The sequence below is a fragment of the Anser brachyrhynchus genome, assembly GCF_964034855.1.
Source record: "Anser brachyrhynchus genome assembly, chromosome: 15".
Lineage (NCBI taxonomy): Eukaryota > Metazoa > Chordata > Aves > Anseriformes > Anatidae > Anser > Anser brachyrhynchus.
In genome coordinates, this window is record NC_137733.1 from 15562558 (window position 1) to 15576847 (window position 14290).

General features: G+C 52.5%; 1 protein-coding gene across 5 annotated transcripts in view; it reads right to left on the reverse strand.

Moving 5' to 3' along the window:
* CACNA1H (calcium voltage-gated channel subunit alpha1 H) overlaps nucleotides 1-14290 on the reverse strand; it is a 229638-nt gene that overhangs the window by 107293 nt on the left and 108055 nt on the right. For 4 of the 5 annotated variants that reach the window (XM_080556039.1, XM_080556040.1, XM_080556041.1 and 1 more), the window contains exons 4-6: nucleotides 14113-14246; nucleotides 9483-9580; nucleotides 4688-4847 (exon numbers count right to left, since the gene is read on the reverse strand). In XM_080556039.1, coding sequence (XP_080412165.1) covers nucleotides 4688-4847; nucleotides 9483-9580; nucleotides 14113-14246 — 392 coding nt within the window. Of the gene's footprint in view, nucleotides 1-3596; nucleotides 4612-4687; nucleotides 4848-9482; nucleotides 9581-14112; nucleotides 14247-14290 lie in introns of those variants that run through there. The other variant, XM_080556043.1, reaches the window with a different exon arrangement.

Genomic DNA, 14290 nt, shown 5'->3' on the forward strand with positions numbered 1-14290 from the left:
CCAGTTCCTGCCCAGCCCTTTTCAAGCTCTTCTCCCTTCTGTGTACCTGGGCATGGGATGTCACGAGCACCCGTCTGGCCAGGGTGGCAGGGACGGGACACACCACTGGGCAGCAAGCACTGCGAATTTAAGACCTTTTTCTGGTTCCTCTGAAGGCTGTGTTGGCAGAACCAGAGAGGGGAAGGAAGGAAGGAATGGCAGGAATGAGAAGCCAAGTGTTGCAGAAAAAGAAAATCCTCAATATCCACAAAATAAATGAATGCGCCCTGCCAAGACCACCTACCTCCATGTGCACAAGAGGTCAGACTTCCCTGTTCCTTACCGACAGGCATAGTCCAAATAACTCATTAATGGTAATGAATCCACTAATCGTGAGACCCTTGTGCTCCAGGGAAAAGTCACGAGAAACTAAGCCCCAGAATGGATCTTGTTATCACATTAGAAAGGATTAACACCCCTCTCTCGGCCAGCTGCCCAGTGCACATCTTTCTCTGGGCTTGCAGCAGCTTCCCTATGCATTTCCCTCTTTCAGTTTCTGGGCAAGGAGCAGGAAAATCTGCTCTCTCCCATGCCAAGAGAGGCTGAACAATAATTCCCTGCCCCATCTGCCCCCAGGCTCAGCCTTCCCATGCAGGACAGCACCCACAAGGGCTGGAGCACAGTGCATGGTCTGAGCACAATCCTGCTTCAGCTTCCCGAGGAACAGAGGGGGAAAGGGAAAAGGCAGAGACTCAGCACCAAGCAGGATCGGTTCCCTCTGAGAGGAGGCTGTTCTCTGGAGGAAACCCTGCTGACAGCCCAACGTCGCAGCACAGAGTGATGCCAGGAGGAGCAATTAGGCAACACCCAGAAGTACCTTTCAAACTCTGAGCTGTCTGCCTTGGCCGAATGCGCCTTCAAGAAGCTCTCTAAAAGCCAAGGAGCCAAAGGCAGTACAATGCCAAGCAGGTAGAGTTAATTAAGACTGAAGTGCTCACATTATAACTGTCCTGCAGCATTAGACAAATACAAAGTGCTTCACAGCTCTCTCCCCTCTCCTGCTTCCAAACCGCTGAGTTCCCTGAAAGGCTCCATGGGGAGGAAAACGCTCCTCTGTATAACACCCCAGCCCCAGGAGCAGCAGCCCAGACGAGCTGGGGGTGACCCCGTTCCTTCATTTACCACGGCAGCAGCTCGTGCTGGCAGCAGGCAGCCAGAGGGGCTGCGTGGGGGAGACACACCGCAGATCTAACGCTCACCCTTCCCACATTAGCGTGCCGAGCCCTCCCCTCTCAGCCCAGACCAACCCAAAAAAGCCCCATGTGAAATTAGTTCCTTTTCCAGTTCCTACTGTTGAGGACCTCCTGCACTTGCTCATAAAGCAGCAGAGGCCATCCCGATGCTGCCATTCCCCACTGCTGTGCAGTAACAAGGGAAACAGCCCGGCCACCAAGGTCCCCAGGGGACTGAAGAGGTCTCCGAGCCATCAGAGCCCTCTGTGGGACACAGCAGCGCCCCGCTCCAGTTTATTGCTCGTCAGCTCACCAGAGTGCAACAGCACAGAAACTCTCTGCAGTTCCTTCAAAGTCACTGCTGAAAGAACCCGTAACAAAACCACCTCCTTCCAGCGGGACACTGCGTCAGAACAGCGCAATTTTCAAAGGGGGGGAAGGCAGATATTTCCAGCGCACCTCAAAGAAGTCCCCGGATTTCAATTTGAAGGTACCACGTTTAAAAATAGTTTCTGTACTTGAAGCAGCCGTCTTTCAAAAGGGATTTTAAAAGGGTTTCACAGGAAGAAGAATTATGGCAAAATCAAAGTCCCTCCTGCATCTGATGCCTGCTGTAAAGCCACGCGGCCCAGAAAGCTGCTGGCAGCAAGCGGGCAGAGAAGCACGCAGCAGACTAAAAACTGCATTTGAAGCACTGGTCTCTGAGCTCACATCTGCTTCACTCCCCAAAAGCTTTGGTGCTGTGACCCTTCCTTGCCTGGCACCTGCACCGTGTCCAGATGCTCTCCCTTGCTTTAAAGCAGTGCTGGTCTCATCTGGGAGGGGTTGAACCACCACCACGGTGAGCCCTGCCTATAAGCCAGGTCTTCCCCTTCTTGGGACTGTAAGGAAAACCGGACCAGGACCACCATCTGCTCAGCCCCCAGCCACGTGCACAGGGCGCCTGTCCACCCTCCATCTCCTCACAGCCTGCTGAAGCACTGATGAACATTACTTTGGGCTGAGGACAACAGCGCTGGGATTTAGCAGGACTTGGCAGATGAGACTAGATGGCCAGAGTCTCATTCCTCCTTCCCCGCAGAGCTCTATTCTGTTTACTTCTATTGAAAACCAGAGCTTTACTTTAATCCTACAGCCCCTGCGTGAAGGTTTTGTTGTAGTTTTCATTCTCTGGCAGCTCTCCCTGGAAGGGGACGGTCGGTCAGGGCTCTCCAGCAGCGATGCCAAGCGCAGCAGCTCCGTGCAGGGATGGAGCAAGTGATGGATCCTCTGCAGCCCTGCCCCGGCCTCGACCTTGCCTGCAGCTCCATGCTGTCTTGTGAGCAGACAGCATCTCACTGCTGGGCAGGAGGAATTGCTCTTTTGGGGCCAGTGCTGTAAATTTTGCTGTTGGGGTGTTAGAGGCTGCTGCAGGGGCGAAACAGTGAACCCTACCTCGATGCCTGGAATGGGGATTTCCTGCTGGGTTTCTCAAGTCTAAAGCTAACCCAGCGAAACACAGACCCAGACAGCAGCTCCGGCCTGGCTGACCATATCAGAGCACATTTTGGGTTTCTCTGATACCCCTGAAGGGCCCAGGAGCCAGCACAGAGCCATGGTGAAGCAGGAAGGAGAACATCCCACAAACCTCCTGCCTCCTCAAACAGCTCCCGAGGCTTAGCACAGGGAGCCCGACTTCACTGCAGATGGGGCTGAGACCCTGATAAGAAGATCCTGCGACACCTTTGATGCTGATAATGGCCATTACATAACGGCCTGCTTTCCTCCCCGGCCGCTTAATATCTGTACTTAGCAAACAATCACTCCGTGGTTAATTTAAAAGCTCCATTTTGCAAGAAATCACACAGCATTTTAAAAGGCTGGTCAAAGAGCTCGGGCAAGTCCCTCTCATCTAAGGGCAGCTCCAAGGCTCTGCCCACACGGGGCCAGCCCCCCGATACAGCAACGTGACCATCCCTGCCCAGCTTTACGATGACAGCCCCCGGATTTCTGCAGGTGACAGAGGGTCCCAGCGACCAGCAGATCCCTGCCAAGGATGCAGGAGAGAGCTCGCCAGCTTGGAGCATGGAGATGTGGGAGGGGAGGCACACGCAGATGGCAGGCTCATTGATTTTTTGCCTTTCAGCATCGCTGATGGGATGAGTAAGTGTCATCAGGGATGGTCTGCAGCAGAGAGAGAGGCTCGGAGAGCTGAAAGCCACCGGACTAATCAGGGAGAGGCAGGAACAGGACCCGGGGTAGAGCTGAGGGATAATATCTGCTCATTTTCTAGACACAATACAAGCACTAGGCAGCAGATGATTACAAACAGACGTAATTACAGGTTCTCTCTTCTCCTACTGAACTAGAGCTACCCTGATTAGCTGGTCTCCGGCACTTCCTCACCTCTGAGCCGCTGACATCTTCAGCAGCCTCCGACAAGAGACCTTCTGGAAGGATTTTCTCAGGCCCACCTCCTCACCTGCAGGAGCTTGCAGGGACGCTGGCAAGCCGCACTTGGCTTTGACGTTGGTTGCGCTGATGGTTTTTATGATGATGGATTTTAAGTTGTGGCCATACAAGGCACTGCTGAAGGGGCACTCCAGGAGCCAAGGGTCATCCTGTGCCAGCTCAAGCCCTAGCAAGCGCTGAACCAGGCCCAGAACCCATCCAGGGAGCCCAGGCAGGAGACAAAGGGGCCAGGGACAGAAACAGGCCCACCTACAGCACTGCTCAAACCAGGGCCAAACCCCCCAGGCTGACTTAAATAGAGCTCGTGGGCCATGGCCAGGGTGGGGAGGGGGTCTCAGGCGAGGGTCATTAAGGCAATTAAGGCCTATTAGCACCCTCAGCACCTGGCAGAGGTGTTGGTCCATGCAGTTGCCGAGCTTGGAAGAACCAAAACTGAGGTGTCCATCAAGGAGAAGAGGCGGCTGAGTGTCCTGCACATCTCCGGTGCCTGCTCAGACAGAGCGGTGTACTAATGCCTTTCCATGTCATGCTTCTTACTGCTCCTACAGTGGCACATTGGGGTGTCTCAGCAGCGCCTCTGTCACTGCCTGTTCCAGTGGGCAGAGCACCGAATTAACCCCGTGCCCGCAGGTGCAGTGCGCTGGGCGACCTCCCAGACCCATTTTCAGAGCTTTAGTTTGTTCCAAATCCTCAAATTCCCAGAGTCAGGGATCTCAGCTTCCTCGGTCAGAGATAAACCAAACCACTAACATCCTTGTCCTTTGGGAAAAACACGAGAAAGGCACTGCAAACCCTCAGGAACCTGCCAACAAGAAGCACTTGAGCTCTGAGTCCCAAAACCTCGAGAACCGGGGGCAGGACGGCGGTGCCTGAGCGCTGCAGGTCCCGCTGGCTGGGGAATGGGAGCTAGAGGTGATGGGGGACAGCTCCGAGCACCCCCTGAGTGACAAAACCCGCACCACCAGGGCTCATCCACCAGGGCAGAGGGAGAAAGGATGACAAGGAGGGGGCTTTTGTGTACTCACGTTGCCAAATTCCTGTCTAGGAAACACCTGTTTCTCAGCAGCCCTGCCCAGAGCTGCACACCGACGATCCCAAAGATGAAGAAGACGAAGAAGCACAAGAGGAGGACGTTGCCTAACATAGGCAGAGTATCTAACAGCAGGGTGACCAGTATTCGCATACCTGTGGGGAGAAGGAGAAGACAGGTTAGAGGAGCCCTTCGATGCGGCCAGCGCGAGTATCACACGTTCCCACGTGCTGCCAGGCTCCATCCTGCAGCCAGGGCATCTCGGGCAGAGGATCTTGGATGTATAAATCAAATCCTTGTGAACTTTTCTTTCAAAACAGCAGGCTCCTGTCCCTTTCGAGAGGCTACCACATGCTGGCAGAGCGAGGCCAGAGGCACAGCCACGGCCCCTGAGCCCCCACACGCTGATGACATGTCCATTATGGTGTCTAGCTTTGAATTTCATATTTCCCCCTAAATCTTAAGGCTGAGAAGGAAGGTAAAGAGTACAGAGCAAGGGGGCAAATGGCCAACGTAGCACAGCTCCAAAGGGAGGGCCTAGGGGTGGGCTTTTCAGATGTTCTCAGCGACACGGCGCTCCGCAGCACGCAGACACGGGCAGAGCTGCAAGACAGCCGCTCGCGCAGAAACGCCCCCGCAAACCATCAGCCTCTTGAGGAATTGTCAAAATATATATTTATAAACATATTGAACGCCTCACATGAATCACACAAATTGTTCCCCTAAACAATGCGGAGCCTCGTGTAGGATGATAACCGCGGTTACTCTCCACGGGCGACTCCGCTTCCACCACCGGCAGCTGAGAGCAGCTCACGCTCCAAGCAGTGGGGACAGGGAAAATTTGGACTTTTTTTTGATGCAAGAAGCGGGATACAAATGTTTTTTCCCCTAGGAAGTGCTCTCGGCTCTGCTCCCTTCTACTGCCCAGTGCTGTTGGGACCTGCCTGGACGGTCCCAGACCACTGCAAGGCTCCCTGTGAACCGGCAGGCAAAGTGGGGGCTGCCCCGACTCCTTTGCTGCCAGGGACACTGACTTCCGTGCAAGGGCTCCCCCTAAATAAGAAGATGGAGCACTGAGAGAAGCTTGCAGGGCCCCCGTTAACCTTTGTGCCCCCATCCAGCACGCTCCTGGTGCTCCCTGCGGACTGGGCGGGGAGGCAGGGACTGGGCAGAGCACCTCAGGGCACCTTCAAGGAGAAAGCAGGAACGAAAAGGGAACAACGACTCGCTGCTCAGCCGTTCAACAGAGGTTAAATGAATCTCTGAGACACCGACCGGCCATCATTCCGACAGCTGATATTTGATGAGAGGAGAAATAATGAAAAGAGCAACTGATAAAGGCAAATGTTAAATTACAGAAAGGAATAAAATGAAAAACCGAGCCTGGGGAGCGCGGTGCTCTGCAGAGCAGGGCTCAAGTTTATGGCATGATGGCAGTCGATGCTTCCGCTGGGTAAGACTGGTGACCCTGCTGCCTTCGGAGGCATTTTGTCCCGCTCAGAAGCTGTTCAGCAAACTCCTTTCCCTGCCTGCCTGGGGCTGTTTCCCTCTATTTCCCCTAGCAGGATGCTGCTCTCCACCAGCCGCCACAGCTAGGGAGCATCATTGCCACCGCCACGTCCCTCTCTTGCCCCCACCAATTTCCAGGGGGTCTTTGCACCCAGCCAGCCCCGGGTGCTGGGAGGAGCAGGGGCTCCAGGAACATGGTGCCTCCTTTCCCCAGTGCCTCCGAGGCCGCGGGCAGGCAGCGCTGGCAGCAGCCGCAGCCCCCCGCCGCGCCGCCCCCCTCCTCGCGTGGCTCTGCCAGCGGAAACGCGGAGCAGCCAAGCGGGGCCGGAGCCGGCGTTACCTTGTCAGCACGGCACGAGTCTTTAAAGCACCTCTGCCAAGATGTCTGCGCTAATAAATAATTAGGTGTGACTAATGACCTCTGCATCCCGGGGCAACAGCCTTTCAAGGTCTCCGTGCCCAGCTGCGCCTTGGCTCCGGCGCGGCTCCCCGCTGCTGGCGCCGGCAGCGGATGCCTCTGCCGAGGAGCCGCGGTCCCGGCTGCCAGCCTCGTGCCAGCCCTGCCAGCTCCAACCCAGTGCTGCTGGCACCCCGTGGGGAAGCGACCCGGCTCATGTCCCTGCCGTCCCCGTGACCGCAACACCGGTGCCGGCCGTGGGGACAAGGCAACAGCGGTGCCAGAGGCATAAGCCCCCGCAAGGAGCATATATCACAAAGCACTGCCCCTCAGACCTCCCGGCAAATCTATCTTTAGACAAGCAGAAAGGACTCAATTCCCACTGGAAAGAGGATGATGGACTTCTCTTCTCCTTCTTTTCTTCCTTTTTTTCCCCACTCGCCAATATCCTCACCCACTTTTTCCCAAAAATGGTTAAAATTCATCTTCCCGTGCCAGACAACTTTTTTCCGCTCAGCTACTTGTGGTATTTCGGGTTGTTTAGTGGCACCATCCTCGGGATTGAATCCATCTGTTCGCTATCCGCTCAGGGTGCTCGAGGCTCTCAGCAGAATGTCAAGTGTGCCATGGGAAAAGTTCGTGAGCACCGGTTGGGCTGAAATGAGGATCGGGATTTCTTTTTGTTCCCACTCCATGTGATGCCCGGTTTAAACCACAGAGTAGAAAAATAAAAATAAAACAGTGAAATGGGCTTGAAAAAACACTGACCACTACTAAAAAAAACCCAAACTACAGCCCCAGCCAAATGTATAAAACGCAGAAATTATATTTTTCCAGTTATTTCCAAGGAATAATTTCTAATAGAGATGATGTTTTTATTGGCCGGGGTTCTCCTTTCTTTTCTTAACAAATAAAATAAAAACGAAATAGTCTTGTGGGTGAATTTATTATGCCTGGAAGCGCAGCACTAACAGCACTGGCTGGAACCCAGGAAAGTGCCCAGGCATCACGGGGATAAATCGCTGGGCAATTTCTCATGGATTTCTCATGGGTCCCTGCTTCCCCGTGCCTGTAACTGGATGCCAGGCTCGTCTCCGCTGACCCAGCCCTAATTCATATATGCTCGATGTCGTCCTGTGGCTGCCACCAAGCTGAAAACCCCGCTCCAGCCAGCGGCATCCCGGCACTGGGGATGTGGGGATGGTGCTGAGCAGGAGCTGAGGCTGCACCGCGGGCCGGGGCGCGGGGGATGTCCCAGGTAATCCCCTGCTAAGCTGCAGCATCCCCACGGATGAAAGACCGGAGATGTAACTTATCGCTGGGAACTCCAAAAATACAACAAAATAGAGGGTTATCGCTATCCATTCTCTGCAGACGCTGGATTATGTCAGGCATCGGTCTGAAACAGTGAAAGTACCGAAGTGAAAAGCGGATGGAGTTGGCGTCTCATAAACAAGTAAAGTCTGTGATTATCTGCCCTCCAGGAACCGAGATATTTCCAAGAATACTAATCCCAGCCTGGCGCTTGTTCAGGACACCGGTAACGCTGCAGGACCAGCCTAGCTGCTCACCAAGCCCAGGAAATTCCAAAAATGGGTTTAGCTCTTCGGATTTAATCTCACATATAAGTAACAAAAAAACGAAGATTTTCTATCGCCTGTCTTCTGACAAAGAGAAAACAATCTAAGCATCAAAAATGGCTTCTGCTCGCAGTCCAGCCGAGTTTTGTGTTGTGCTGTCGGGCTGCTCTGAAGCCCTGTGAACAAAACCTCATTGGGAAATCAAAGCTCCGGAGGGTTTTGAGGTCCTTTTTAGCTTCTCATTTCTTTTTGGCTTGTTTTTAACTCCTAATGACATCACTGCTGAATTTACAGATTTTTTTTTTTTAAAAAAAGAAAAATCCCAGAGAATTTGAGCTCAGAGAGAAACTTCAAAGATTCCCATGCGTAAACATCCATCTGTTCCCTTGCATGTTCATCTGAAGTACTGGAACCGAAACCGATCTGGGGGAGTTTGTTTTGGTGTCTCTGGACGTGCCGACATAACGGGCAATTAATCTCAGCAGGATGTTCAGCGAGGACTGGTGGGGCTGTGTCATTTGAACATGCTCTTCAAAACTCCTAAAATGTACTTTTTTTTTTGTTTTGTGAGGAACCTATACGATTTCTACGCAACGCTGCTGCATTTTGCATCGAGTGGATTTTGGTTAAAAAGTGATGAAAGAGCTATGAAATTAGTACCTTGCAAAGGTCGCTCAGCAGACGGCTGGTACTGGCAGGAAATTATTTCAACTTGTTGGTTCGTCTTTCAAATTGGATTTAGAAGACAAGCAGCTGAAGCCACTTGAAAATGGATTTAGGGGCCACTTGAACTTCCTATTGTGGATGAACCCAATTTTGTTCTACATGACAGCAAACCCTCTGCGGTATTTTACCAACAACAGAGACTGCTGTGCTTCTAATCCTGAACACAAAGAGACTGAAAGACCTTAAATAGCTGAGAGGAAAAAATGAACCTATCCAGGGCAAGAAGATCTTCCTTAGAACTGATCTCTCCCCTTCCTTTATGGGAACTTTGTTATTTACTCGGCACTCGGAGCTAAGAGCTACTTGCCTGAGAGCTCACAAAAATGTTGGAAAACAGCCACGAAAACTTGGCCCCCCAGGTACACGCTCTACTCACCTGCCCTTTACTAGTAATAATAAATGATCTCTGACTTCCCGTCAAAAAATGAAAATCCATGAACTTGCTCCCAGCAGCAGGAGAAGGGGCTGTGGCAGGGCTTAGGGTGCTTGGAGCCAGCCGGAGGGGAGGTTTTGTCCCCCTGATTTTCCTGGGGTGACCCCAAAGCCGGCAGCACGGCACGGATGGAGGCGTTACTTACTTGGGACCCTGTTAATGGCTCGGAGCGGCCGGAGCACGCGGACGGTGCGGATCGCCGACAGGCTCACGTTGTGTCCGTCCAGGGAATACTCCATCATGCTGCGGGGAAAAAGGAGAGGCGTCAGGGCGCGGGGGGGCTCCGTGCCTGGGTGCTGGGGCTGCCTGGGGTCGGGGAGCAGCTCGCACTGAGCGATACGGGCCAGCAGGGGTATTTCAGCCTCTGGAAGACTGCAAATCCCCCCACAAGCAGCATCGGTGCAGGGACAGCTGGCGGGTGTGCTCCAGGCACAACAGGGAGCTGCAAAGGGGGGGGGGGCACAGAAATTGGGACTCCCCAATAGCTGCTGAGGTCCCGCAGGCACACATCTCGCCCTCCCGTTAGCTTATTGTGCATCCGCAGCCTTCCCGGGGAGACGCTGCACAGCTCCACGGCAATAAGATGCTTCTGCTCTTACACCCCCTGCTAGCACCCCGGCGCATCTTCACGCCAGCTTATCTATCCTCCTGTGACACAAGTGTGAATAACCAAGCCAACAAATGACATTAAAGTAGTGTGGTTTCCATTTTATTCTTAAGAATAGGGAACATTTTCTTTTTCATGCTCCGTCTCCGTTTCGCATAAACATTTCTCTCCCAGGCTGGGAAGGACGTTAAGTTTAGTCGGTTTTCTTGCTCTTTTATAGCAACGAGTGGCAAATGTGTGTAGTGTTGTTTTTTTAATGGGGTTATGGCTAGTTAGCATGGCTGTAATTACAATTTATGAGCTTGACTACAGGGAAGCACTTGTAAATATGTCACAGATCTCTCACCACGCCTGTTCAAATAACATAACAGCATCAAAAGCAACCCTGCAAGTAAGCTGTTGGATGCCATGGAGTAAGAGCTTTTCCTTATATAAATAAACAAACAGATATGGAAGGAGGAAGGCAAATAGGAGCAGAACTGCTCTCCCTGGGAGCTGCAGAAGCTTCAGTGGAGAGATTTTCAGAATAAGCATCCTCCAGCCAGGACGGACCAAAATTATTATGTGCCATGAAGCAAAACCAGCCAAATTTGCTGGATTTCAGGCAACAGTGAAGCAGGGAGGAGGTTGGTTTAGGGCCAGCCTTGCTCGGGCACATCATTGCTTGGGTGCCCATGTTCTGGGTGCCCTTGCACTTTGTATTTGGTGCCTTGCCCTGCTCTGCAAAGTTTACCTGGGAGTTTCCAGGTTCTCTGACATTTGCTTCTCTGTTGTCTTGGCCTGCATCTTCTTGGTGTAACCCCACCATATCCCTGGTATGGCACCCAGGTGACTGCCTCTTGAGCCTTGCCTTGTCTTGCTGAGACCCTGCTTATTTTGAGCTGATTTAGTGATAACCTCCCAGAGGTACTTTATTCTGAAGTAGCTAGCATGGCTTTAAAAATCAAACCGACCTTAAAGCTTGTCCTGAGCCGAACATGGCGAACAGCTTTAAAACTCAGCACGGCACGAGAACAGGTTTTAAATCTGATGTGTGTTCATTACGCAGCCGGAGCAGAGCCGTGGGAAGCAGCATGGAGCTGCACAAAGGACCACCCGGCAGGAAAGCCATCAGAAACACCCGTTCACACCTGCACCATGGGGCTGGGGCCAGCACCAGGTGCCTGCTCTAAGCAGCCCTTGCACCAATAGATGTGCCATTGTTTGGGGTCCCTGCAATGAACGGTGCCGAAGCCCGGGTGTGCAGGCTGGCAGGCAATTTATCGGGTGGCTGAGTAAGTGGATTTTACTTTAACTGATACAGTTTTTGAAGTACTAATATTACGTGAAAGGAGCATGGGCTGCTCCAGTGGAAGCTGCTTTTGTGCTCCAGAGAGCCCACGCAGCCACGTGCATGTTGCAGGGCCAGCTCTTGGGGCCTCACTTGGAGTTTCAACAGGGCTGAAGAAAGATGAGTAGTCCAGGATGTGGCCTAGGAAACAGGCCTTCTGACCCCATGTTTTCAGACTTCCATGACACTCCATTTAGGATTTCAAAGCAAGTTGCCCACTGGTGCCTACAACACCCACCGAATCCAACGTGAACCATTCGATTGACTGTGGTGGGTTCCAGACTGGACCTGTTAAAAGCAGTGAAACCACCTGAAGCCTTCAGGAAAATGTCAAACGGTTCCTTGGCACGGAGAAGCTTGGGGTCCTGTTCCTTTATCACACTTTTAACCCAAGGACACCCTAAAAATCCCCAGTGGAAACCTGCCGGAGCAGGAAATTTGGGGTATGCGGGGACTGGAGGTCGGGGCAGGCTGGCACTTGGTAGGTGATGCCCCACAGCCTCTGTGCCGGAGGCACAGTGGAGGCACTGGAGGCTCACTGGAGGCACTGGAGGCACAAGCCTTTGTGATGTCTCCTGCCACGAACAGCTTCCATTCCTTCAGCTGTCAAGTTAAAGACGTCCGAAGCGTATCACATGAGCCCGCAGCGTCTCCAGGGACAGGATGCACAAGAAACCTCTCTGCTTTCAGCTCTCGTGGACAACATTTCTGATGCCTGGGAAATGCTTTCAGCTTGGCTGCTGGACAGACTGAGAGGTTGTAAGCTGCATTCGGTCTGAAATTTTCCAGGGTACATTTCTCAGGCGAGCAGAACATGAAAGGGCTTTCAGTGCTGGAACAAACTTCAGACACAATCTGTTGCTAGAGGCAGAAGATGTGTTTATTTTGTAGTTTCCCTGCTTACCCTTCTTTCTCTTTGGTATACTTGCCAGTCAGCCAAATCAGCTTATTTAAGGAGACTGAATGGGACAAACAAAGCAGGCAGCACTGCGTATCACTTGTTTCCCTTCTTATCAGAAAAGCCTCATAATAACTGCATCACGTCCATCCACTCGCTGGGAAAAGAAGCTTGGTAATTCCGGCTGTGAGCTCCCTGCAAAAGCCACCTCCAGTTTTAGGATCAGGCACTGAGTTGAACGGTGGTGGTGGGCGAGGAGAAGACCCCCAGCCCCAGCCCATCGCACAGCTCCTCCCTGCCCTCCATCACTGGCCACAGTGTCACAGGAATGGCCCAAATAAACCCAGATCAGCTGGAGATGGCTGGGATCAGGCACAGAAGGCGTCGTTCCACCTCTCCTCTTCAGCCTGAGTAACACCAGACAGGCAGCAGGGCTTCCCATTGGGGTCTCGTGGTGTTTCTGCGGTTTTCCTTCTTCTCAAACATATGCCAGCCACGGAGGGTAGGGAAACGGCCTGGAAAGCTTCCAGACTGACTCACCAGACACCTTCCCCCTCGCCCCAGGTCCTGTGCGAGCAGAGATCCCCGTGCCAAAACCTCGCTCTGAGGTGTGAGCAGAGGGCTCTGCCTTTCCTTCTGCCTGCACGTGCTCCTTTCTTCTCCTGCTCTGCTGCGATGATGTGTTTGATGATGCAGGATCCTCTGCTCGCCCACCAGGAGAGCCCGTCCTGCAGGTGGGGACTGGTTAGGGACACCAGATTTCTGACCCCGCGCTCTGCCTTAGCCACAGCCCCCCTCTTCTGCTACTTCTGGCTTAAACGCTGCCGCAGCAGCTTTGGAAAGAAAAAAGGAATTAACAACAACTTTTGTTGTTCTTGCTTTTCTTTCCTAGGCTGCAGCCACGCACCGGTTCAATGTAAGCTCTGCTCGGGGAAGTCATGTTTTATTCAAGGCAGTAGGGCCATTCCTAGTTGTACGCCAGACACATCACATGGAGCAAAACAAAACTCCATAAAAGACTGCACATTACTAACGCAAGGCTAAAAATGCCCCCGACATATTACAGGAATGTTCTAATTAACCCCAGGCTGGTCATTGTAAACCCAGGAATTCAGAAATAAGGCAGAGCTCTGTAATTAAAGCAGTCTATCCCTTCCTAGGGTACACTAAGCAGGTAAGAGAGCCTGGAGATTCTAAAACCCATTTATTTATAGAAGAAAGTTTTAGACTTGCCAAGTTTTCAGTACACTCGCTTATGGGTGTGAATGAGCTGATGTCAAAAGCAGCCAGATCCTCCTTGGGTGATTCCGCAAATAAATTATTTCTATTTATTAACACATCCTACACAAATAAGCAGCTGTGGGAGACGGTATTAAAATGTAAACCAACAGAAGTTTACAGGAGACGTGCATGTGCTTGTAATTTGGGAGGATCAGCAACAGCAGCTGCTGGTCAGCTTCTGGAGAGCTCCTTGCACTGGGATTTCAAGCTTCTGAACCCGATTTTTGGGCTGGATTCTCCCTGTTTGGCTGATTTCTGCCCCTCTGCCTCACTCTAAGGGTGCCACAGAGCAAGACGGGGCTGAGCCACTGTGTGCTTTTCCCATCCCCTCATGAGAGGCAGCCTTAATGGTGGGCACTGGGACCTACTGGCCACTGCAAGGGCTAGGTCAGCACGCACTTGGTTTGACAGATGACACTGGCCAAAGGATCACCGCTGGAAACCCAGCGGCTTTTGCCCTGACATTGACACCCCACTCCGTAACCCGGCGTGGTTGCCAGAGGCTGAACCAAATGAGACTTAGGAGACTTTGCCTTGGCTGCAGCTTGGCAGCTTTCACCAGACATCATGCAAACCAGCCAGGACAACCTCCAGATTTGGTTCTCCGGGGTTTTCTGGCTTTTACCACAAAGGGAAGTTTGTGAGGTTTTGTTACTGACCCCGCCATCACGATGAAGAAGTCCAGGCGATTCCACGTGTCTCCAAGGTAACACTTCTGCCCGAAGATCCCCAGAGCCACCATCTTGATGACCATCTCCACCGCAAAGAAAGCGAAAATGAAGTCGTCAAACGCCTGGAGACCAGTAAAAGATTATTACAGTCAGTTCTGCTGGGCTC